Source organism: Danio rerio, chromosome 8 (assembly GCF_049306965.1).
Source record: "Danio rerio strain Tuebingen ecotype United States chromosome 8, GRCz12tu, whole genome shotgun sequence".
Taxonomy (NCBI): Eukaryota; Metazoa; Chordata; class Actinopteri; order Cypriniformes; family Danionidae; genus Danio; species Danio rerio.
The window spans coordinates 49,761,271-49,787,397 of NC_133183.1; the positions used below are offsets into that span (position 1 = coordinate 49,761,271).

The following is a 26,127-nucleotide window of genomic DNA, read 5'->3' on the forward strand; positions in this document are numbered from 1 at the left end:
ACCTTCTTAGTTATGCACATGTTATATTATGCGTATTTTAGTTATGTGAATCATGACGTTTCCATCAATCTTTTTTATGCGCATCTCCAAAATGAGCTCTAAAATAGGTGTGTGGAAATGTAAGACTAATGCGAGAAATACCGCTTCATCTTTAAAAAAGGGGAGGAGACCGACAGAAACTCAGAGTTTAGAGAATAAAACCTGCTCCAGACCAGGTTAGATTCACAGAGTAAGTTACCACGGTAACTGACTCTGAGTTAAAGTTAACTCTCTTTTAGAAACAGGCTTGACTTACCCTGCTTTCTCCAGTTTAACAAACCTGCCATTTTGAAACGGAAAACCCAGAGTTTCTCTCATTTCAGGGTTAAACTACTCTGAGTTTTAACTTAACCTGCTTTCTGAAACAGGCCCCAGGTCATCCAACCAGTAACTATTAAACAATCCTCTTGCTAAATTAAAGTCTCGAGGCAACTAAACCCTTGCTGTTCCTGCTCTGAAACTCTTGAACAACCTTCTGATTTCACAAAATCCTTACTTTTTTTACTGGCTTGCATTTAATTTGTTGTTAATTCTGCTATTTCAGATAATTTATGTTGCTCATGGCGTTATTGTTGTCAATATTTGCTTGATTGTACAGCACCTTGCACAACAATCGTTTTCATTGGTACTATATAAATCAAATCGAGTTGAGCTGGGTTGTGTTATGCCTTAAAATTCATATTCATAAGCCAATCATACTATGTATTGAAGCTTTTCAGATCATTTCTCCAGCCCTGTCTTCAGTACACCCTCAACAGCAGCAAGTTATTTTGGCAGAGAGAGAGAAAAAAAAGCTGAACATCTGTGCATCATTTACTACTTCTTCCTTAATCGTATATGCCGTCATTCTGCATTTGTCCAGTCTGTGGGTTCAACCCCTGTGGCTCCACATATTCTCTTCGCTTTTACTGCTACTGTTCATGAAGCTCGATTTATTAGTGCTGTCAGCGTCAAGTAGGCATTACGAAGGCTTTTTGAAGCACATGTGGCGACATCCCCATATACGGACTGTCTCCATATTCAACAGCACCTGGCTTTTATGAAGCTTCGTATCAGTCCAATTATTGCTTTATGGCGCAAATACATACCCTGTAAATGATATTCACATGTATCTCCCTGGATGTCATGCAAGGCTGTTATTGAGAAATAAGAGATGTACTGTCAAACTGCGAGGTGCTGCAGGATGTGGCTTGAAAACAAGTTGTTTATGGGAGAAGGTGCAAATCCACTCAGGATTCATCACTGGGCTGAATTTATGGGAATCTCGAGCCCCGGGCTGTCTTCAAAGCCAGTGCCATGGTAAAAAAGCTAGCAGTAACTGACAACAGATGTGTGCGTGAGAGAAAGAAAGAGTTGTTTTCTGTATCTTCTCCAAAGGTAGTGATCTTGATTCATAAAATGTAGATAGATTTTTGTGTATTGGAATTGTAGATAAGGTTTTAAATGGATGTGAAATGCCACAGATCTGTCAAGAAAAAGTTTAGTTTGGTAGAGTTTATGTATATCTTATCAAAAGGTAATGGTCTTGAGTTCTAAAATGTAGACACAGATAGATATTTGTAGGGTTTGTGTATCTCGAAATTGAAGATAAGGCTTTAAATGGATGTGAAATGCCATAGATTTGTAAAGTAGAAGTAATGAAGGATTGGTAGAAAGTTCAAATTGTGGACACATGTTATAGGGAACGGTAAAGTTTCACTGCAGCGGTTGAAAGTGCAACGGTTGATCACTTCCAGAGCATCAGGGTTCAAATCTGTTTTAGTGTTCAAGGTAAATTAGCAGCTTTCATATCCTGAAGCGCAGAGTGGCTTAAATCTGATGATTGAAGAGAGACATGAAAGGGTTAAGTTTCCAGTAGTATTTCATGTCACTCCCATGGCAGTTTGAAGGATTTAGTTTGATCTTCATGTCAAGAGTTATTTGAAATATTATACTTTACATAATTCAATACGTGTAAATGCTAAATTGTATGTGACTGTCGTTTAAAACCAAGCTGTTTAAATGGTTGCGAACATTTGTTCAGCAAGGCCACATTACTGTCAATTGTTTAAAAGATTTATAATGTTACATGTGTTTTGTTTGTTGGTTTTAAAAAATCATCTGTTTTAATAAAAACCATTGGTGCAAGAGGAGATCTTGGAAAATGCTAATGCTAGCCTGATAGCACCGAAAGCCATATTTCAATTCATTCTTTATTTCTATAGCACTTTTACAATATATATTCAAAGCAGCTTAACATAAAAGAAGTTCTATTAAATTTAAACTGCTTCAGTCTAGTTTCAGAGTTGAAATCCAGAATTGTATGAATTTGCTCACAAGACAACAATGTTGTATTGTATTGATGTTGCTCACGAGACAGCATTTGTTTTTTTCCCTCTGGAAGTTTTTGAGAATCCTCCATACTGAAGTTATTGAACATCTAATTTTCCTCTTCGGAGCTGTTTTTGTTGAAGAACCTTTTTCCCCTCTGAGTTTGCTATTTTGCTTATATTTGAATAAACTGTGAAGGACTGTCTTCTGTTTGCCTTGATCAGATCCCTGACAGCATTATTGTATTGATGTTGATCACTAGACAAAGATGTTGTATTGTATTGATATTGCTCACTAGACAATGATGTTGTATTGAAATGTTGCACACTAGACAACAATATTGAATTTAGGGATGTCCCGATCCGTTTTTTTTTTGTTTGTTTTTTTGCCCTTGTGTCTGAGTTGGAGTCACTTGATTTTGATTATCCACCGATACCAAATCCTGATCCAATACTTCTATAATACATAAAAAAAAAAAAAAAAAGAAGAGCGAAGAAACAGATCCAGGATGGAGTCAATCCATTGTGGGTTAAGGCTTAGTAGAGACATGGGAGCTGCAGACCAATTCCCTGTGTCTGTGGTGAACGAAACATAGAACATCTTATAACAAGTAGTTTGTTAGAAATCTTTTTATAAAGGGCTGGCAGACCGTTCTCTGTGAAATAGTGGCGAGAAGGCATTTCAAAGCGAGGTTTTACATCTGTTTTTGAGGTGTCCTATCAGGTTTGTTGTGTTAAATGTAGCCTTTTCCTTTCCACCTCTTGCAATTTCAAGTTTACATATCTCAATGTTGGCAAAAGCAATGTTGGCAAAGGCAATGAACGTTATAATACCTCCAAACCGCAGACATACTCACGCCTTCCGCTTCAGGCTGCTTCCGTGTTATACTTTGCTGGCATTTAACCAATAGCGTCTCTGCAACAAAGTGATGTCATGCAGTGCACGTTGCTGTTATTGTGTGAAGTCAAGAAAGATGTCTAACTCTGTGCCACCGGATAACTACTGTATATATGTGTTAAAAATAATAAAATATATGCTGTTGTTTTGTATTGATTTTGCGCACTAGACAATGAAGTTATAGTGTTTTGATGTTGCGCACTAGACAATGTTGTTGTATTGTATTGATGTTGTTCACTAGATAATACTGTTGTATTGTATTGATATTGATAACTAGACAATCATGTTGTGTTGTCTTGATGTTGCGCAATAGACAAGGATGCTGTATTGTATTGTTGCGCACTAGACAATGATGTTGTATTGTATTGATGTTGCGCACTACACAACGATATTGTGTTGTATTAATATTGCTCATTAGAAAATGCTGTTACATTGTATAGTTGTTGCACACTAGACAACAATGTTGTATTGTATTGATGTTACGCACTAAACAAGAATGTTTTATTGTATTGTTGCGCACTAGACAATGCTGTTGTATTGTATTGATATTGCGCACTAGACAACCATGTTGTATTGTCTTGATGTTGCGCAATAGACAAGGACGTTATATTGTATTGTTGCGCACTAAACAATGATGTTGTATTGTATTGATGTTGCGCAATTGACAAGGATGATGTATTGTATTGTTGCGCACTAGACAATGATGTTGTATTGTATTGATGTTACGCAATAGACAAGGATGATGTATTGTATTGTTGCGCACTAGACAATGATGTTGTATTGTATTGATGTTGCGCACTTCACAGCGATATTGTATTGTATTGATATTGCTCATTAGACAATGGTGTTGTATTGTATAGTTGTTGCGTACTAGACAACAATGTTGTATTGTATTGATGTTGCGCAATTGACAAGGATGTTGTATTGTATTGTTGCGTACTAGACAACGTTGTTGTATTGTTTTGATGCTATGCACTACACAGTGATGTTGTATTGAATTAATATTGAGCACTAGACAATGCTGTTGGTTTGTATTGATGTTGCGCACTTGACAACAATGTTGTATTGTATTGATGTTGTGCACTAGATATCGATGTTGTATAGTTGTTGCGCACTAGACAACGATGTTATATTGTATTGATGTTGCGCACTAGACAATAACGTTGTATAATACAACGTTATTGTCTAGTGCGCAACATCAACATAATAAAACTTATATTGATGTTGCGTGCTAGACAACAATGTTGTATTGTATTGATTTCGTGCACTGGACAACATCAATACAATACACCATGTAAAATTCTCCAGAGAGAAAACGTTTTAGTACAGTTAGTTATTACAATAGCAAACCCTAAAAAAGAAGGTAGGTTGTTGATGTTTGTCTGCCATATTCTGTTTGAGCCGCATATGTGAACATGCCTTTCTTTGCAAACAAGGTATGCAGAGATGTGCAATTACATATTTTGACATGGGGATACAATCTTTTCTTGATCCTACACCGTCCACAGATAATTAAAACACAATTAAATACAATTACAGCCAGAATAACAAAAATTGTTTTTGAAGTCAATCACCTGTTGCACCTTTAAGCACTGAATCAGGAAGTTTGTTCATCTTGTGACAATAAAGTAAAAAAAGACGTTTTGCCAGCACATGAATAAATTACAAAAAAAAAAAAAAAAATTCAGCATAATTAGCAAAAAACATCATATGATTAGGTTACAAATAAATACAAAATAATTTGATGTAACCCAAAACTTTCAAGCAATGGAAGCTCTTCTATATTCTTTTGTCTCTCTCGTGTTCAGATCTTTGGTGAGCCGGAGCCAGTAAAGATGATATCTGAGGGCTCCGACTGCCGCTGCAAGTGTGTGATGAGACCATTGAGTATCGAGGCCTGCTCTAGACTCCGTGACGGAAGCTTGCGGGTGGATGATTTCTACACAGTGGAGACGGTGAGCTCTGGTTCTGATTGCAAGTGTTCCTGCACGGCTCCTCCGTCCTCACTCAACCCCTGTGAGAATGAGTGGAGAACGGAAAAGCTCAGGAAACAAGCCCCTGAACTACTCAAGGTAAAAAAAAAAACTGCTATTTTTAAATTATATTGTGTGTTCTAATGCTCATATGAAATAAGATTTATAATTAGGAATGTTCTCTGCCTGCACTGACGCAATCAAATATAAGTCATTAAAATCAGTGCAATGTCTGTCTGCATTGATTATGCTCCATTGTATAATATCTAATGTAGTCCACATGCTTGCGCTGCTTCTGACATTATTAGTAATGAATCCGGAATGCTCAGTTTGACTTGATGTGGCACAGTGGGACATTATTTAACTCAATGTAGACATGATGTAAGATGTTCACAAGCTATAATTTGGCAAGAGGTTCAGACCTTTTTAAGGTTTTCAGGCTTTACTTTTACCTTTTTTAGATGTTGAGTTTAGTACTTTGATATTTTTATAGTGTTTAGGCACAATTTGGCATTTTTAAAGGGATAGTTCACCCAGAAATAAAAATGTACTCACTATCTACTCACATCAAATGGTTCCAAACCTTTTCCAACCTTTTTCTTTTTTTTAAACACAAACGAAGATATTTAAGGTGAAAACCGGAAACCATTGGCTTCTATAGTAGGAAAGACAAATACTACGGAAGTCAATGGTTATCAGTTTATTGGTTTATTCACAATATCTTCTTTTGTATTCAACAGAAGATAAAAAGTGTGAGTAAATAATGACTTTTGTGGGATGAACTGTCCCTCTAAGGCTTCTATGTCTTTTTTAGAATGTTTTTTTAGATGCTCGGGCTTTAATTTACTGAATAATTTGTCATTTGTAAGATGTTGACCCTTTGCTTGTACTTCCTTTAGAAGTTTAGGACTCTGATGTTTTTTTTTTTTTTTTTTTTTGTGAAAATATTTAGATCTTAATTTGGCTTTTTTTTATAAGACGTTCAGGTCTTAGCTTTATTTGAAAAAGATAATGTCTATGATGGATATAATGTATCAATTTACACAATTTCCATGCATTTATTTGGTATTCTATAAGATATTCAGGCCTTGTTTTTACATTGCTTAGATTATCAGACTTTTTATCAGAGTGTTTATAAGACGTTTAGGTCTATGTTTTACATTTTTGCAATGTTAAGAGCTGTAATTTACCATATTTTTAGACCTTCTTGCCTTACTATTACATTTTGTAGCTTTGTTTTGCAGTGTGCATTACAATTAGTTTTTTGACTTCATTTTGGGATTTTGTAAATAATTCAGGAGTTACTTTGCTTTCTTAAACCTTCATTCATTTTACATATTTTCACATATAAATAGGTTCATGGTGTAATTTGGCATTTTTTAAAGGTATAATATTTTAAGATATAACACCATTGACTATGTATACTACTTATCACTTTACTTTTATTCATTGACTATATAGGGTTTAACTTGGTATTTGATGGAATGTTCAGCAATTATTTGTAAATGTCTAAAATATTCCTTCCTAAAGTATATTTTTACATTTTAGAATGGTATTTTATGATAAAATTCCAATTATATAAAATGTATTTTATAAGGTGTTCATGTCTTAATTTGCAATCTTCTAATATACTCCAGCCATAAAAGATTATCAGGCCTTACTTTAACTATTTTTATAATACTCCAACCTTAACGTGATGTCTTGTAAGCTGTTTAGCTATGAATTTCCTTTTTTAAAGTAGTTGAGGCGTGACAGAAGACAATCACTCTACCGGGAGTCAAAATGATTTTCTGTTGTAATAGAAAGCATGCCGCATATGCTGTCGATTACAACACAAATCCATTTTGGCTTTTTTGTTTGCTTTTCCAAACTGAAAAAAAAAAAGTTAATTTCTGTGCTAATCAGCAGCAGCACACAGCTGAAACTGTCCAGAGATACACGTCCCTAGTAGCAAAGAATTCTGGCCCAGTTTTGGCATAAAGCTGGCACAGCCGGCATTCATCCGGCACTGGCATACAGCATGTGGGCCAAACATGGCCCGGGTTTGGCAGAGGTGGCACCGTCTTTAAGGCGGCACACAAGATTTGGGCCAGATGAAAAACGTAGTATTTGGCCCAGATTTAAAAATTTGATAAGTGGGCCATGTGAGTTTGTCCAGTCTTGACCCACATTTAAAATACACTAAAATCATTTTTGAGTAAAGAAAAAAAAATTCTACCAATCAGGTCACTTTGAGAAAAAGCGTGCCCATAGTGTGCCTAAAGCGCATCACTCCATGGGTTTATCAATTTCATTGCAATCCTGACACACCAACCTATCTGGCCCAGTTCAGGCCCAGTTATGAGTTATTATCTTGGCTGAAACTTGGCCCAGATATGGTCCGTGTTTGGCCCTTGTCTGGAAGCCAGATTTGGTCCAGTCATGTACCGTAATTCACTGCGGCATGTGGGCCAAGCAAAACCTAATTTTGTGGGCCAGAGCTGGGCCAAAGAAATTTTGTGGGACTGTGAGAAAGAAAAATAACTGTCCATTTTCCCAAAACTAAATTCAGGTGCCATATACAGTGTAAAAGCCAAAATGTATGCAGCATAAGATCTATAAGTATGTATGTATGTGTGGATTCAAATAAAATATATTTTGTTTTATTATTCTGTGTAGCTCCATTCCATGGTGGATTTGCTGGAAGGAACATTATACAGTATGGATCTGATGAAGGTTCATGCCTACATGAACAAAGTTGTGTCTCAGATGAACACATTAGAAGAGGTAATCAGCTGATTGATCAGACTTCAAGGGACAGTTCACACAAAAATTAAAATTCTGTCATCATTTACTCAACTTGTTCCAGACCAGTTTGATTTCTTTTTGCTGTTGAAGACAAAAGAAGATATATCGAAGAAGTTTTGAAAGCTGTGATCATTGACTTCCTAATATAGTTTTTTCATATGGACATCAATGGTTACAGATTTTCTGCATTCTTCAAAACAGCAAAAACTGCTTTGAAACAGGTAAAGAGTGAGTAAATGAGGCATATTTTTCATTTTAGGATGAACTACCTTTAAATGAGAAACATCCATTTAAAAAAAAAAATTGCTAGAAGTTTGACACTGTCTTGATATTCTCTTCCTAGACCATAAAAACAAATCTCACCAGGGAAAATGAGTTTGTGAGAGACAGCGTAGTAAACCTGTCCAATCAGCTGAAGCGATATGAGAACTATTCTGACATCATGGTGAGCATCAAGAAAGAGATCTCCAGCCTGGGACTACAGCTGTTGCAGAAAGACGCCGCCTCAGACAGTAAAGCACAGGTAACACACTTTCTTAAACACAACAATGGGTAGAGTTGCCAAAAGTTTCAATCAAGTACAAGCAATAGCAGGATAGCACTACTTGTCATAGTTCAGCCTCCACATCAAAGTTCCTGAAAGCAAAGAAGGTCAAGGTATTTCAGGATTGGCCAGCCCAGTTGATAGAATGAACATTATTTAGCATGTTTGGGATAAGATGAATGAGTCATTGAAGATGCACCAAAGAATCTTGATAAACTCTGGGAGTCCGGCAATAACGCTTTCATTACCATTTCAGATGACTTTATTAATACGTTATTTGATTCATTGCAGAAATGTATGGATGCAGTCCTCCAAGCTCATGGGTGTCATTCTGTTTTCTTGTTAAGTGACAAGACTTTTGTCTAAGCCAAGTCAGACCTCACTGTCCTAATTAAATAATTAAAAATCAAGACATGATCATATTTTATTTTGGTAAAATACGTGCAATCTAGAGGCCTTTGTCTTCCATATAAGCCACTTCTGAAACCAAATGATCAACTAAAAGTCAAGTTATTATTTGTTGTTCCTAAAACTTGGATCGGCGACAAGACATTTGTCAGGTAGTGCATAGTAATTTCTAGTATTTTTTTTGTTTTTTTTTAACCATACTATAGTAAAGTAAAATGTCCAGAGGTGGGAAGTAACAAAGTACAAATACTTTGTTACTAAACTTAAGTAGATTTTTCTGGTATCAGTACTTTACTCCACTACTTGTTTTTTTTTTTACTTTTTACTTTGACTCCTTACACTTTTACACAAATATCTGTACTTTCTACACGGTTTATTCCTTTGATTTCTGAAGTTCACATTTCCTAATACGTAATTTATGCAGTTTTTATTGATTTTTCAAGTTGCCTATTGATTTTAAATAGGCCTATACTGTTGTCCTTAATTCATATGTTTTTAAGAAATATTTTTCAACAACAAATGTAAGTATACTGGGTGATTTATGAATAAAAATATAATTATTCCAGCATATGTTTTACACAGCGGATACCCTTCCATCTGAAACCCAGTGCTAGGAAACACCTATATACACTCACATTCACACTTATACACTGCCAGTTTAGTTGTATTATTATTCACCTATACCGCTTTGGGACTGTGGTTGAAACGGGTACTTTTTTACTTTTGTCAAGTTTTGAGGCAGTACTTCTTTACTTTTACTTAATTACAAAAGTGTAGTCAGTACTTCAACTTTTACCAGAGTCGTTTTTAACATGTCCAAATCCAGTACACACCAAATCCAGTACACACACACACACACACACACACACACACACACACACACACACACACACACACACACACACAACTGCATACTGCTGAGTTCAGACTGACACGTTTTTGAGAAATCGCTGACAAATGTCTGAAAACACAGGCAAATCAGTGCTCGTTCACGTAAGTGACAATCACACAGTGTGAACTATCAATGACTCATGAGAGAACATGAGAGAATCGCCGATGAGTTGCTGACGCCCATCAGATATTCAAATCATGTCATGTGAAATGTATTCTGATTGAAAATAACATCCGCGAACCCCTACAGCCAATTAGAGGGCAGCATTCACTAGTACAGGTACCTGCAGGCCAGCGGGAGGCTGGGGAAGAAGTTAAAAGTGCTCATTTTCAGTTTATTTGGACCCAAGATATGGCGGAAAAACTAGTGTAAATTTGGCAGGAGCACTGTGTCTGTTTGACATGTCATTCAATCAATATCACAATCAGGTCGAAAAGTAAAAAAAGTTGTGGAGAAATTGCTAATTTTCTTCAAAAGCCAGGTGAGCAACACAATTTTCTAAAGCTAAAGCCTTCTTTTTCCATTATGTTGTTAATAACGAAAGATACATTATGTGACCTCGCGTTGTTTCCATGTCACTTCAGGGCCCGGTTTTTCAAAAGGTTTATTCCGAATCAAATGGATCTGTATTTAGTAATCCTTTTTTTGCGATTCGTGATCACCTTATCCAGCTTACTTTTTGAGCCAGTTTTTCAAAACAACATCGGATTGGATCAATCTGATCCACATAGGAACTTTTCAGGATCACTAAATCTGGATAACCAGTGCTCAAACAGGATAGGAAATCACAATGTAGAACTATAGATATGTGAAGAGCAACAAGAATAATAGCCAGTGTGGGGGTCAATATAACTTCATTTTATATTTGAAATGAAAACTCACACATGAAAAAGAAAAAAAAAATCTAAAAACAAGAAAAACCCCACCCCATCCTATTTCAGTTGTTCGCTCATCAGAGATCTACAACACAAACACTGTACATTGAGGATATTTAAAACACGTTTCAAATATAGATGTATTGAATTTAAAATAACAAGACTTTTTCAAAAACTTCACAATAGTTTCAGAATTCCTCATCTGATGTGGAAAGACCAGCTTGTCTGAGCGTAGCCTTTAGGATCTCAAGTCTGGCCTTGGTTTGCTGCAGTTTGGTTGGAGTCAGTTGTTTCTCTGCCAGATGAAGCTGTGCTTCTGCACTTTCAGTCTCTTTTTGCAATTGTTGAAAGTGATTTGAAAAATCAGGTATTGCCATTATTTGCATTTATTGATTATTTTGTAATTATTGCATGCATCACTAGTATATATTCTAAAATGAAAATTATTTTCCATTATGATGAATATATATCAATAAAAATTAATTGTTTTGATCAGTTTTGACAGCTGTTTGGGGGATTATTTTATGAGGCCAAACTCTTTCTACTTTGCTGTAGGCCTATACTAAAATGCTGAATACGTTAAAGCCTACCTAATCACTGCAGCCTGACAGATGAACAAATACAATTAAAACCTCATGAATAAATAGGATAACTTGTAAGTCACCTTGTAAGATACTGCATATTAATTTATACATTTGTAAAATTTTCATAACATTTTGGGCATGAAATCCACGCTAAATCCACCTTTCCGTTATCCAAAATCCTAGTGGATTACTTTTGAGAAACCGGGCTCAGGCGTTTGTTTGATTGTGAGACGTAGTTCGGACAAAGTTGTCTGTAATTCTTCTTATTTTAAAGTCATGCAGTGTGAACTCTCATGTCACCAATAATCCTACTGTGTAAACACAGCACCGACAGAACGCTAACCCCAGATAATCATGCAGTGTGAAAACATCCGTGACACAACTACTTTGAAAATCATGCAGTCTGAACTCGGCATAAGACAAGAGCTGTAAATCAAACCTCTATAATTCCAGGGCACTGAGAGTAAAAAGTCCAAGGAGGCCATAAAACCACCCAACAAGAAACCCCCAGCTGTTAAACCTCCACCCAAACAGCCTAAAGAAAAACCTGTCAAGCCCAAGAAAGAGGCTCCCGCCAAAGCAGCAAAACCTGCGAAGCCAGACCCCACCACCAAAACCAAGACCTCAGTGCACCAAACGGGGGTCATCAGGGGGATCACATACTACAAAGCGTCTAAGAGCGAGGACTCAGAGTCACATTCAACGGGGAGAGCAGAAAGAGGTATGAAGATCATGCACATCACATCTGTGTTTAATTGATGTTTTCTGAAAAACACCTCACTGTAGTTTCAGCAGAGCCCAAAGCCATTGGCTTTACGGTGGATGAGAAAATGGTAAAACTCTTCTATATTTGAGCAAACACCTTTTTGTTCTTTGTTTATGGGTAAAAATACTTGAAAAACCAGCAGCAGTTTATTATATATATTGTGTCATGATTTATACTGTAAAGTCCTATTGTATATGTATATATCACTTAATACAGTAGATTGCTTTAAAGAAAACAGACTTACAGTAGTAAAATATGAAAAATACGTGTCTTCTTTGTATTCGATTAGATTAAAAATAAGAATCCCTTGAAATTTCTTCTATAAATCAGTCCTATGTTGATGTTTTCAGTGTCACATTGTTTGTTAGATAACTGTAGTTCATACAGGTTGCATGATTATCAAATTGTCATTAGTAACATAATATTGGTGGCCAAGAGAGCTTAACATGCTGAAATTAAACCCTCAGAAACAAATGTTTTAAGGGGTGATGTTTTACTATTGTTCAGTTGTAGGTCAGGGGTTCTCAATCTCGGTCCTGGAGGTCTGGTGTCCTACAGATTTTACCTTTAAAGCACTGCTCACACTGTGAGATTTTAGCCAGGATTTTGTCTTCTAAGACACATTTGGGAAATCCTAAAAGATTCCTGAAATCCTAGGCTAAAATCTGGATTCTTTGATCGTTGGTTTGACATGTTCACAGACAGCCGCTTAATGCCCGTTGTGATTAGATTTTTCCTCCGATAAAGTTCTGGCAATGCCAGAAGATTTCATAAACTTTCTTGCAGTGTGACAACAGCAGCCATGAGCGTCAATCCAAGAACTAATTGACCTTTTTCTTGGCTGCATGGAAGGCACTATAGTGACCAGAGTCTTCCCGTAGAATGTTTAGAACTTTCATTTACAGCGTTTACAACTAGTAATTTGTGCTCCGAAAATGAGTTTCAATAGTGTTTTGAGTGGATTACAGAGTGTTTTTGTGACACAACGTTGAAAGATGCGTGTTAAAGCCGTTATAATCTGTCAGATGTGGTCCAAGCGCGAGAGAAAAACGTCCTAGTTCACGTGTCTGCCGGTAAGAAATACAGTGTGTGTGTGTGTGTGTGTGTGTGTGTGTGTGTGTGTGTGTGTGTGTTCCCAGCCTGTCAGCTGTTAGCTCAACGGCTCTTCAATATACACACACATACACACACACACACACACACACACACACACACACACACACACACACACACACACACACACTGCAACATAGAGCAAACCAGATTACTGGCATGAAACCTAACAGGTATGTAAGTCTTGCAATTTACAAAAATGACCAATAAAAGTGTGTTATTGATACTCTGCGGGGCTGATTTGCTGTTGATTCTAATCACGAGCCATTTATGTTTCATTTAGTGTGTTGTATTTACCAGGGTTTGTGTTTTTCTGTCATTTCAAAACGTCACCTTATTTTCAATTTGTGACAATTATTCAATGTGTTAGTGGGACAGTACAGGAGGCTACATGTGTGTGTCAAACATTTTGGTGAATTACATTTGTTTAGGTTGGTTATATATTTGAAATAAAATTTAGCGATGACGAGGCTTCATTTAAACAGCAGAAGATGTCCTCTGTCAACGAGGGAAAAATGCCTCACAGCAGTTGTTTTCCATCCTTTTTTTTTTAATGATCAGTCCAGGAGGTGGTGCTGATCGACAACAGGATTAGTTTGAAGATGATAAAAGCAGGTAAAACAGATTAAAACTTTTCTTTCTTTTCAAAGCTCCCAAATGTGTTTGTTGTCTGTTTATACGCATTAGATGCCGACCGGAAGTTCTTAGCATTCTCCTTGCGCATACACGCAAAGCATAATGGGTAATTTTGCGTTCTAAAAAAAAGGTTTATAGGAGTTTCGATTTTGATGACGCAATTCATGCGCCAATTCAAATAACCATGAGGAATTGTTAAAATGTCAGTTTTTTTTCATTCTGGGTTTATTATTGAGACACTGTGCAGAATTGCTGCTACAGATTGTTCACATTTGGTGTAAGGAATCATTTCAGAACACGGGATAGTGAATGTGTCACGCTTGGATGACGTCAAACTCCAGGGGCATTTTCTATTGTGTTTGGCGCGTCTTCTTTGTCGTTCAGTCTGACTTTATGACAGCTGAGATCTTAGAGTGTGACATGAGAGCCATGTTCATGCAGTCTGACATGCTACAATTGTTCACGATTATAAAAAATCTCACAGTGTGCAATGGCCTTAACTTGCCTCAACACACCTGCAAGGATGTTTCTAGAAAACCTAGAGAGAGCTTGATTGGCTAGTCCAGGTATGTCTTATTGGGGTTGGAGCTAAAATCTGCAGGACTCCGAACATTCAGGACCCCTGTAGGTGATCTTTGAAAGGTGAGTTTTTTAAAACCTTGATCACATGATTCCCTTTTCTTTTGTATATTATTAGCTTAAATAACCAAACCTAAATAGTCAGGTCCGTCACAGTTTAAAGTCCTCTTGAAACATTTACATTGGGTTTTGTGTTATTTAAGTTTCGTGTTACTTGCAGAAAATAAAAGTTTTTACTTTTTTTTTTTTACATTTTTTTTAATGAGGATTTGCAACACGTATGCTGTCAAACGATGAGAATCTTTTCTTAATTTGCTGGTGTTTTTTTGTAATTTCATGTGTTTTCTTAAATTACAGCATGTTAAGCTTTCTCGGCCAATGTACACATTTTAAGTAATGAAGTCTGTCTACATTTCTGATTACTTTTAGAGTACATTTGACCTAATTGTTTGTCTCCTTGATTTCATCATACTGATATAAAAATACAAAGAGGAAGAAAATACAATTCTTCCTTTTTTTCTTCCACCCCTCACTAAAGACATAATTAACTGTGGACAAAAATACTTTTTACACAATGAGGATATTGATGTAACTATTTGATTATATGATAATTCGAGCAAGATATGTAGATAATTCAAGAGGAATATGTATTGTAGCTTCGCTGAAGCAAATAGCTGTATTTAACATACCATAGTACATAGTATTTGAGAGTTCATGGAATGTTTTTTGTGATTTTCATTCACTGTAAAAAAAAAAAAAAGTTGCCAGGTTCCACACCATTCCTTTATGTTCGTACACAACTCGATTAAGTTAACTTCATTGTTTTTACAAATTTAAGTGGACTGAACATAAAACATTTAAGTTGTCCCCCTAAAAAAAAACTAAGAATTGCATTGTCTCAACTCATTTTAAATAATTAGTTTGAACAAGCACCAAAAGTCATTTTTTGAGTGTACACAGGCCCGGATTGGCTAATCGGGAGGACCGGGAGAATTACCGGTGGACCGGTCTGTTTTTTGGCCGCGAGGGCCAGTGTCCCTAGCTCCAGAATCTGTTGCTTTCAGCAGTCACTCTTTTTAAATTAATTTATTTATTTACTTGACCACAGTCTTCTTATTCATTATTTTACCGCAGCTCTGCTCTTTTTATATATAACCGGCCTGCAGATTACTGATGATATAACTTAGATGGGTCACAATGCAATATACAACTGTTGTGGTCCAGTGGTTAGCACACTAGTATATGACACCGCTGACCTGGGTTTGATCCTTGTCTTAGTATGTAAATTTTTTATTTTTATTGTTAAGACATATAATACTGTTAGGGTTGTTGAACATTTAAAGTTCTAAAGCAGCTGTTTTCTCAAAAAAAGACGTGATAGTGTAATTAGAAACTGAATTGTAAATGACCTTATTTTAATATAGTCAGTCGTGAACTGAGGTGGGCCGGTCTGAGGCTTAAAACTCCAGGGCTGAAAAAGAGTCCCACTCTGGCCCTGAGTGTACAGGTTGTTGACACCTGTGCTTTTTATGATCCAAGAACCCAGTGGTGCGCTCAGGCACATACAGTGAAACAATACAGGAGGTATAAGAGCAGAAACTTAAGGGAAACATTTTATTGTTTATATTTCACAAGTCTCTCGTAAATGAGTCTGGATCTCCCTCTTATCCTCTGTAAAATCCCGGCATAATCCCTTTCCTCTTATATTTTATTTCTTGTTAAAATACTTTCATAATTGTGAACACCAGAATAGCCCATGGTTAGGAAAAGACCCTTGCTTCTTACAGATCTGGACCTGAAATTTACAGTCCAGAGTGACTTTTTCAGGAAGTATTTTGCAGATTAAGTTTTCCCCATAGTGATTAAAAAAGTATTTTCTTGTTAAAGCATTATAAACCATAAAATCAGCCAAATTAACCAGCTTTGAAGTGAATTTCAACATTACAAACTTTGATTTGATGCAAAGAATTGTGAGCAAATTGGTCTAAAAGACAAAGTTGTGATTACAAACTACAAAACTACAATCATTAGGGTTGGGTAACTTATCAGTGCTATATTGATGCTTTTAAAATGGTACCGGTGCCAAAACGGTGCTTGAACCGATACTTTTTAGCCACAAAACTATTTGACAAAAAAAAATATATAATTTTAATCATTATAATTGAACAATATAAATATATATTTGTGACTTGTGACTACTTTTACTTGGACATCAGCGATCTACTGATTTGCTTTAATCTGAATAAGACAATAATATGATTTACATGAGCTGCTTTTTAATTGTTACATTCAAGATTCCCAGTTACATGTTATGGCACAAAGATCCATTAACGTCATTGTACCAGCCTATAAATGTTTCCTCTGCAGTTTGTGTCTGTGGTCCTTTAAGATAACCAAAAATCACCGTTTACGTGGTAGACTCTTGATCAGACTACTGTCTTAATCTTATTAAAATTAGAGTATTGGTGACCATGTAAACATACTCACTGAAAATGCCAGGAGATGTCACAAGCTGTCAAAGAGCAAAAGTGCATTCTTCACCTTTAAGTTGATTCCATGAGCCCTCATGTTTCGTAAGTTTGACATGCTTCCCCCTTACACGCAACTTTTGTAAAGCATCTGCTGCATGTTGATGTGTCAGAATCCTTGCTTGTAAAATATAGCCCTACGGTAGAATGTTTTGTTTAAGCAAATTAGATGAATGCGATCATGCGTGTCGATAGAGTTGCTAACTGCATGCGCCGTACTGCGCGCTTTGCCTTCTATAAGCAACTAGAACAAACGCCTGATATCGCTGACATCCATATCCCTAAAGCTGTTTAGAATGAAATATTTATAAATGGTGTGACACAACGCGTGCTTATGTGTGCCTTTGATGCACCACTTCATGCTTTTTAAGGGCGTCACACACCGGATGCACCGCTCAGAGCCGCAGCACGGCGCGCACTTGACAGTTGAAAGTATCACACACCAGATGCTTACATTCGGATGTTATTTAAAATGAAACTATTCAGATGGTGCTCTGTGGGGTGGCAGAAATATGAACAGTGTCCTGAGTTGGTCACCGCAGACAGCCGACATCTTGCACATTCTAAAATGCATGGCCCTGCATTGCGCGATGCTGCGCATTGCTAAGTGGTGCTTCTGGTGTGTGACCTGCTTTACGTTCTTGTCGTAGCACCAGTGGCACCGGAATTAGGCACTGAAATTCTTATGCTGATATGGTACTCATAATGGCACCGGGTTTTGGTACCCAACCCGACATTGCATATAACAAAATTAAAACATTGGATCAAGACAGCAACTGACGTCAGTCACAGCCTTAGATGAAATTAGCTGAAATAAAACATTAAGTCAGAATTCCAATTCTACCCCTTAATCCTTGTTATTACCCCAATCCTCATTTTTCAGACTTTTCAGGGCCACGGTACAAACTTAAGGGTATGAGAGTTGTCTCTGAAAACACCAGCTACAACAGGAACATGGCTGCAGAACCGAGGAAGGTGTTTATAAACTGTTTAACGAAAGTAAATGTTAATGTAAAACAAAGGTTAAAAAAAGTCATTAGTAAGGATTTTGCTGGCAATGTGTTGCGGTCAAGATTTGCAAAGAAATGTTTTGCTAGCTAGCAGCTGGCTCTCAGCAACTCTCGCATGGTCGCCTGCTAAAGCTAAGCAGGGCTGCCCCCGGTCAGTACCTGGATGGAAGACCACATGGGAAAGTTAGGTTACTGCCGGAAGTGGTGTTAGTGAGGCCAGCAGGGGGCACCCAACCTGCAGTCTGTGTGGGTCCTAATGCCCCAGTTGGTGAGGAGGACTCTATGCTCAAAGAGCGCCGTCTTTCGGATGAGATGTTAAACCAAGGTCCTGACTCTCTGTGGTCGTTAAAAATCCCAGGATGTACTTTAATGAAGAGTAGGGGTTTCATCCCAGAATCCTAGCCAAATTTGCCCACTGGCCTCTATCCATCATGGCCTCCTAACCCTTTCCATATCATACCTAATCCTCCTCTCCACCAATCAGTTGGTATGTGGCGTGCGGTCTGGTGCAAAATGGCTGCCGTTGCGTCATCCAGGTGGATGCTGCACACTGGTGGTGGATGAGAAGATTCCCCCCTATGTGTGAAGTGCTTTGAGTGCCAAGATTAGCTCTATATAAAATGTAAGGTATTATTATAATTATTATAAAAAATGCATACATTTATGGCTACAATAGTCCTTTATTAACTGTAAAATATTACACAAATTCTGTTACCTGATGACTTGACAAAATAGGCCACTCTGTCAGAATAGTTTATTTATAATTTGTACAGCACAACTGGTAAAAGGTTAATTTTTTGTGGTTACATCAATTGGTCAAGTTTTAGAAACAAATAAAAATGTCTGAATCTCTCAAAATAAGCAGATGTCAAGAATCCGCATATAAATCTCAACATCTCATCTCATTTTCATCCACTTATCTGGGGCCAGGTCGTGGGGGCTCCAGTCTTAGTAGAGAACTTCAGACTTCCCTCTCCCTAAACACTTCCTCCAGCTCCTTCAGGGGAACTCAAGGCGTTCCCATGCCAGCCGAGAGACATAGTTCCTCCAGTGTGTCTTGGATCTTCCCCGAGGCCTCCTCCCAGTGGGACATGCCTGGAACAACTTCATAAGTAGGTGTCTAGTAGGCATTCGAAACAGATGCCCAGGTCATCTCAGCTGACTTCTCTCGATGTGGAGGAGCAGCGGCTTTACTCCGAGCTCCTCCCAGGTGTCAGAGCTCCTCACCCTATCTATAAGGGTGCAATCTGCCACCCTGCAAAGGAAACTTAATTCAAACCAAACTCCAACTCTGTTTATACAGGGACGAGATAGCTAGAGCACCTCTGACCCCATACTTCCAGAGCACCCTCCACAGAATGCCATGAAGGACACGGTCAGTGCTTTCTCCAAGCCCACAAAACACATGTGGACTGATTGGGCCTACTCCTATGAACTCTCGAGCACCTCAGTGAAGATATAGAGCTAGTCCAGTGTACCACAGTCTGGACGAAAACTGCATTGTTCCTCCTGGATCCAAGGTTCAGTCATCGGCCAGATCCTTCTCTCCAGTACCCTGGCATAGACTTTCCCAGGGAAGCTGAGGAGTGTGATCCCCCTATAGTTGGAGCACACCCTCGGCCCCCCTTCTTATAAATGGAAATCACCACCCCAGTTGCCCATTCCAGAGGTACTGTCCCCAACCTCCATGCAATGTTGTAGAGACGTGTCAGCCAAGGCCCCACAATATCCAGATAAACAGTATGAATCTCATCCACCCCCGCTGCTTACCCACTGTGGAGCTTGCAAATTACCCCAGTGACCTCAGCTTGGGTGATGGGTGAGTCCACCCCTGTATCCCCAGTCTCTGCTTTCTCTATGAAAAAAATATTGTAGGGGTTAATGAGATTCAGGAGTATTGCTTTCACCGTCTGAAAACATCCCCAGTCGAGGTCAACAGCTACCCATTTCTGTTGTAAACAGAGTGGAGCTGTTATCCCCTCCTGAGTTTGCCAGAACCTCTTTGGGGCCAACCAGTCTTCCTCCATGGTCTTCCCAAACCCTTTCTAGGCCCGAGTGTTTGCTTGCCGGTACCCATCACCTGCATCAGGAGTCTTGCAAGACAATCAAGCCCTGTAGGACTTCATCTTTAGCCTCACTGCATCCCTTACTTCTAGTGTCCACCACCAAGTTTGTGGATTACCACCTCGACAGGCAACACAGACATTATGGACACAGCTGAATCTCAGCAATGGTGACAAATATCTTGCAACAGTGAATGTTGGGAGAATCATATAATCTATGACTCCCAGCATGCACCGTGGCATGAAATTTGTCTGACCAATGCACTGCTGGCTCTCAATAGACAGAACCACATGATTTCTGTTATCAGTCCAGCACAACATTATCATTTTTACTTTGAAATCTGCTGTGAAGCTGTTGCTCTGCATTCAAAAATGTATCTCTTGAGAAAACAATATTATTTTAGTGAAACTTTGTTCTGTATTTCTTCATTTCATCAGCAAAACACTCCTCAGGGATGAAACCATTTCCATTTCAGTCCAGAATCAAATATGAAACAGTGACACGCGGGGCAAATGTTTGCTGAGGCGTCCAAAACGATTACAGTAACAGTCCCTGTGTCCTCGAATGACAGATTAATATCTGATGTACTTATGTCTCTCGCCCACATGTTTAATGTTCCAGACGCTCCCACAGAGCAGGAAGAAAAGGCTCAGATTAGGGTCTCTCCACTGACATTGTCTTACGGAGATCTGTTGTACATGGCATGAGATGAAATGGGCTCAAGCGTAGGAATTTTGAATCCAAGCATTGCAGGCAGAGACTGGGTTACAATGCAGGAAGTTTCTCCGAGCGCAACATCCCATTAATAATTCTTTGATGTGAGGAATCTCGAATGCTTGGGGTGAAGCTTTAGGCCAAGAGTCGTGATCTGCCTTTCAAACCCTCTTTCTCTGTTTTCAGAAAACCAAGCCAAGACCCACACTGGCCACCAGGCTGAGGACAAAAAGGGCTCCGAGCTAGTTTTGGAAACCTCTGAAATATCGTCGACTGTGCTGCCAATAACAACCACCACTACGCTTGTGGCTGTCACAACAACAAGCACAACACTAGCAACCACCAGCGAAGTGCCCGTCATGAACTCAACACAGTCAACTCCAGGACCAGTGAAACCAATAGGCACTGGAGGAAAAACACACTTGCACAAAGCAGGTTTGAATTATTCTGTCTACGTTTTAATTATATATTCATTTCTATAATATTAATATTCAATAATAATACATTTTCAATAATAAAATAATATGTATGTAAATAGGGAAACCTTTTTATCATAAGGTTGTGTTAGTTAATGTTAGTTCATGTATTTATTTACTAAAATAAAGAATGAATATTAGATTACAGTATTTTCATTGTTGCTAACAATAACTATTGTAAATAAAGCTGTTCATTGTTCATTTGTTAGCTCACAATTTTAATAATGTATTAGTAAATGTTTAGCTATGATTAATAAATGTTGTAAAAATACTGTTCATTATTAGTTTATGTTTATGCACATATTTTTATTACATATACATTTCTATAGTATTCATATTCAATAATAATACATTATTAATAATAAAAATATGTATGCAAATAGGGTAAAACCTTAAATTATGTCGTATTAGTTACTCTTAGTTAATGTTACTGACAGAAATAATGAATTTTAGATTTGTTACAGTATTTATTGATCCTTGCTAACATTAATTCATGAAAATAAAGCTGTTCATTGTTCGTTTTTTTAACTCATTTACTTAAGTATGAGTTTTATTTTCATAATAATTAGTAAATGTTTAGCTATGAATAATAAATGTTATACAAATACTGTTCATTATTAGTTCATGTTAGTAAATATATTAAATAACATCTATTAACTAACTAATAAAACCTATTGTGAATTGTATAATATTAATATTTAGGGTTTAATGTGAAAATAGAACTAATGCAGAATGGTCAACACAACCCTAAAAAATTTATAAATTAAAATAATTTTTAAGAATTGTTTAAAAAAAAAAATTAAATACTGTAATTTTAAACTTCCTTTTAATCAAACAATCTTGAAGATAAATATTAAGCAGCACAGTTTTTACGGTAATTATAAAAACAATAATGTTTGTTGAGAAGCATATTTAGAGTGACAAAATATTACTGAATGCTGGAGTAATAAAGCTGATAATTCTGCCTTGATAAAAAAATAAATAAATAACATTACCAATAATATTTGAATAATATTTATATTAACTTTTTTAAGGTTTAATAAAGATATTTTTAATTGTACCAAAATATTTCAGATTTTAGATGCCAACTATTTCTCATTAGATTATAAGTAGACTGTTAGTTTGGGGTTAGGTAAATTGATATGTACTTACAAAGTTTCTTATAGTCAGTTAAATGTCTGTTGAAGGAGCAGTATCACCAGATATTAAGCAGACAGTCTACTAATACTCAAATAGACCATCAAAATACTGTGTTCAATCAATCAATCAATCAGTCAGTCAGTCAGTCAGTCAATCAATCAATCAATCAATCAATCAAATACTAGCATTATGTAAAAAAAAATTAAACTGGAAAAAAACATTTTTTACATAGGTTTGTACATTTAATATGTAAAGTAATATATATTTTTTTTTTTCTGTAGGTAAATCTCCAGACTGTGAGGGGACACTGGCTTCAGTAGAGATGCCAGAGAAGCATCACAGTTACGGGCGCAATGAAGGAGCCTGGATGAAAGACCCAATGGCCAAAGACAACAAGATCTATGTCACAAACTACTACTATGGCAATAACCTAGTAGAGTTTCGCAACCTGGAGAATTTCAAACAAGGTAAATAAAAAATCAAGTCATTTTATCATTGCATGGTAGTTCAGCACTTATTTTCCCTCATTGTGCAAACCAGTTTAGGACACACTGAAACACCAAAATTTCACTGCACAATTAGCCTTCAAATGGCTTAAATTTGTCAATCAAATCATAAAGAAACCATGAGGAAAACTATTAAAAACAGATATCTATACATATATCAAGACCTACATCATTCAAGGGTACATTTAAAATCCAAGAAAAACAAGTTGTTCAGTCTATTATTTTTGTATATTGATGTATTGATTGACTTCCAATTGCAATAGAATACTGAGTATGGGGCCATGGCTTTCGATTTGCACATCAATCCCTCATAGCAAACTAACATTAAGAAGGGTGTGGTTAAGAATATTGTGTCTGAAGCCATCGAATTAATGTCATCAGAGAAGGATGCACTCCTAACTGATTGACAAAACATGAAGACTACCAAATCACTTTTTTTTTTTCAGTGGAATAACTTGGATGGATTAAATTTCACAGTATAATATCACAAATCGTCAACTTAGAATGATAAGGTTCTATCTGACATTTTTGTCAAAAGTGAGTTATTGAAATATACTTATTAATTGACAACTTATTTACATTATTGCATTTTTTTAAATAAGTTGTTTACATTTTAAGACTTTTTATTTAAAAAACAAATGTTGCACACATACTGTTTGCTATGGAATGCAAAAACTTTAAAGCTCATTATCTCAAAATCATTCAGAACGCAGATAGAACCTTATAATTAAAAGGTGAAGAAATGTAACATCACAGTCCAGTAGTCAGTGATCACTTTGTAAAGAAGAACTGTACACCAGAATATTTATGGTCCTGTAATCCACCATTGTAGTTTTGGTTGTCAAAAACATGTGTATGACATGGGTATAAACATGTATACATTCATATTTTCTCTAAGACAAGAGCCATATTGATTTACGATTAGCTAAATAATCTTATTTCAAAGCAAAAACAAGATTATTTTGCTTGTTTTATGGAAAACAACTGACTTAAAGGGGACCTATTATGCAAAAATCACTTTTATAAGAGGTTTAAACACAACATTGTGTGAATATAACCAGCCTCTAATGGTAAAAATGTATTAATTATATTTTTTATAATCACACTTGATAAAAACAGTCTAATGAAACACTTTAACATTCTCCATTTGTGCGTGTCATTAGAGAAGGAAAGCAACGAGTTAGTTAGTTATGACCCATTAGTTATGATCTTGTAGTGATTATTTACAGTTTTAACCCAAAGAATAACCAGGCTGTCAGATGAAAAAGAGCCGGAGTCAGAGGTTCAAATAAATAAATAAATAAATAAAGTTTACTGAAGAGGCGAGGCAGTGGCGCAGTAGGAAGTGCTGTCGCCTCACAGCAAGAAGGTTGCTGGTTCGAACCTCGGCTCAGTTGGCGTTTCTCTGTGAGGAGTTTGCATGTTCTCCCTGGTGTGCGTACAATTCTGAACAATATCTTAAGCATATTAATGTCAGACATCCAATAGACTGTTTAAAGCTGACCCCCAGACCTGTGAAACGGGTCAACAATCAAATAGAACACACACACACTTAAAGTACTATCTGTTTCTTACCCAAGCCTGAGTGTATTCTCTGCCATCTTTATCAAAACTGGTTAAAAACCGGTATGATCTACATTCAGGCAGTTATAATATCTCCGTGACCTCTGACCTAGTTTGGTGGCTCTTGAATATAGTTACAAAGAGACAGGCAAATGCACTGAACACTTTTACATAAAGCATGTTAACTTATTCATTAGTTAAAATCATTTCAAAGTTAAATACTCATTTAAATAATCAAATAATCATATTTAATAAAAGTTATGGGAAACAGGATGATGAGAAACGGATAAAAGTTGATCCATGCTGGAAGGTAGGAAGGTAGAAATCCTTCAATCTCTCCATAATTAGCATAATAACATAATAGCCCTGAGTGAGAAGCATCCGCCATTAGAGTTTACACCTGCTGAAGTTAATGTCGGCAAATAAGACGCATTATAAATGTGGAGTTTTAGGATCCACAAATGAACACTGTAATCTCCATACAATGCTTTTTTCTGAGGCACTTCTTTTCACAGTTTACAGAGTTTGTAGCTCCACCCTCTTTAAAAAATAAAAACAGAATCTCATTTGAATTTAAAGCATCAGTTGCCAAAATGCCACAATTTGGATCAAAGCCAGTTTTCAAACATTATTTGTGGGGTATTTTGAGCGGAAACTTCACATACACACTCTAGGGACATCTGAGACTTACATATTATAAAAAGGGGGCATAGTAGGTCTTCTTAAATGAATGTTGTTTTTTTAGATATTTCAACTGGAAACCAGATGAAAACTGCATTTTTTGTACAGCTCAGTAGAAATGAGTGGCATAATAAAGCATATCAAATTGAATCATAAACTATAATCAGAATATCTCATCAATAACAGGTCGCTGGAGTAACCTCTACAAACTTCCCTACAACTGGATCGGAACCGGCCACGTGGTCTACAATGGAGCCTTCTACTACAACAGAGCCTTCACCAAAAACATCATCAAATATGACCTGCGCATGCGCTACGTGGCAGCTTGGACCCAGCTTCACGATGCCGTCTACGAGGATACGACGCCTTGGAAATGGCGAGGTCACTCAGACATCGATTTTGCTGTGGACGAGAGCGGACTCTGGGTGATTTACCCAGCGCTGGATTACGACTACTCTCAACACGAAGTCATCGTCATCAGCAAGCTGGACCCGAGTGACCTTTCCATAAAGAAGGAGACAACATGGAGGACTGGACTGAAGCGCAACTCCTACGGAAACTGCTTCATCGTGTGCGGCGTCCTGTATGCCATTGACGTCTACAATCAGAAAGAAGGCGAGGTTTTGTACGCCTACGATACGCACACGAACACCGAGGCCACACCGCGTTTGCCTTTCACAAATGAGTATGCATTTGTGACCCAAGTGGACTACAATCCCAAAGATAAAGTGCTGTATGCGTGGGACAATGGCCATCAGCTGACTTACAATATTCACTTTGTTGGCCAGTGAACATGTAGGTTTGCATATTCTTTTTTTTTTTTTTTTAATTGCGTCTGGAGAATAACAAAGTGCACCATTTTTTTTTTATTATTAATATTTTTTTTGTCCTTTGATTTATATGAGGTGTAAAACTAAGTCAAGGATTCACTGTAAAAAATACTGGGTTCCAGACAATTCCTTCATGCTGTTCCAACACAAATTGATTAAGTTAACTTAATCGTTTTTGGGTCATTCCTGGCATTCGGTAATATTTCAGTCCC

The 26,127-nt window shown here is 37.0% G+C and overlaps 1 protein-coding gene across 1 annotated transcript in view; it reads left to right on the top strand.

Moving 5' to 3' along the window:
* Positions 1-25,876, top strand: part of olfml2a (olfactomedin-like 2A) — a 61,165-nt gene extending 35,289 nt beyond the window's left edge. The window contains exons 2-8 of the mRNA NM_001126472.1: positions 5,055-5,318; positions 7,878-7,985; positions 8,350-8,529; positions 11,763-12,030; positions 20,906-21,154; positions 22,617-22,802; positions 25,272-25,876. Of these exons, the coding sequence (NP_001119944.1) occupies positions 5,055-5,318; positions 7,878-7,985; positions 8,350-8,529; positions 11,763-12,030; positions 20,906-21,154; positions 22,617-22,802; positions 25,272-25,876 (1,860 nt within the window). The remainder of the gene's footprint in view (positions 1-5,054; positions 5,319-7,877; positions 7,986-8,349; positions 8,530-11,762; positions 12,031-20,905; positions 21,155-22,616; positions 22,803-25,271) is intronic.
* Positions 25,877-26,127: the final 251 nt, after the last annotated feature.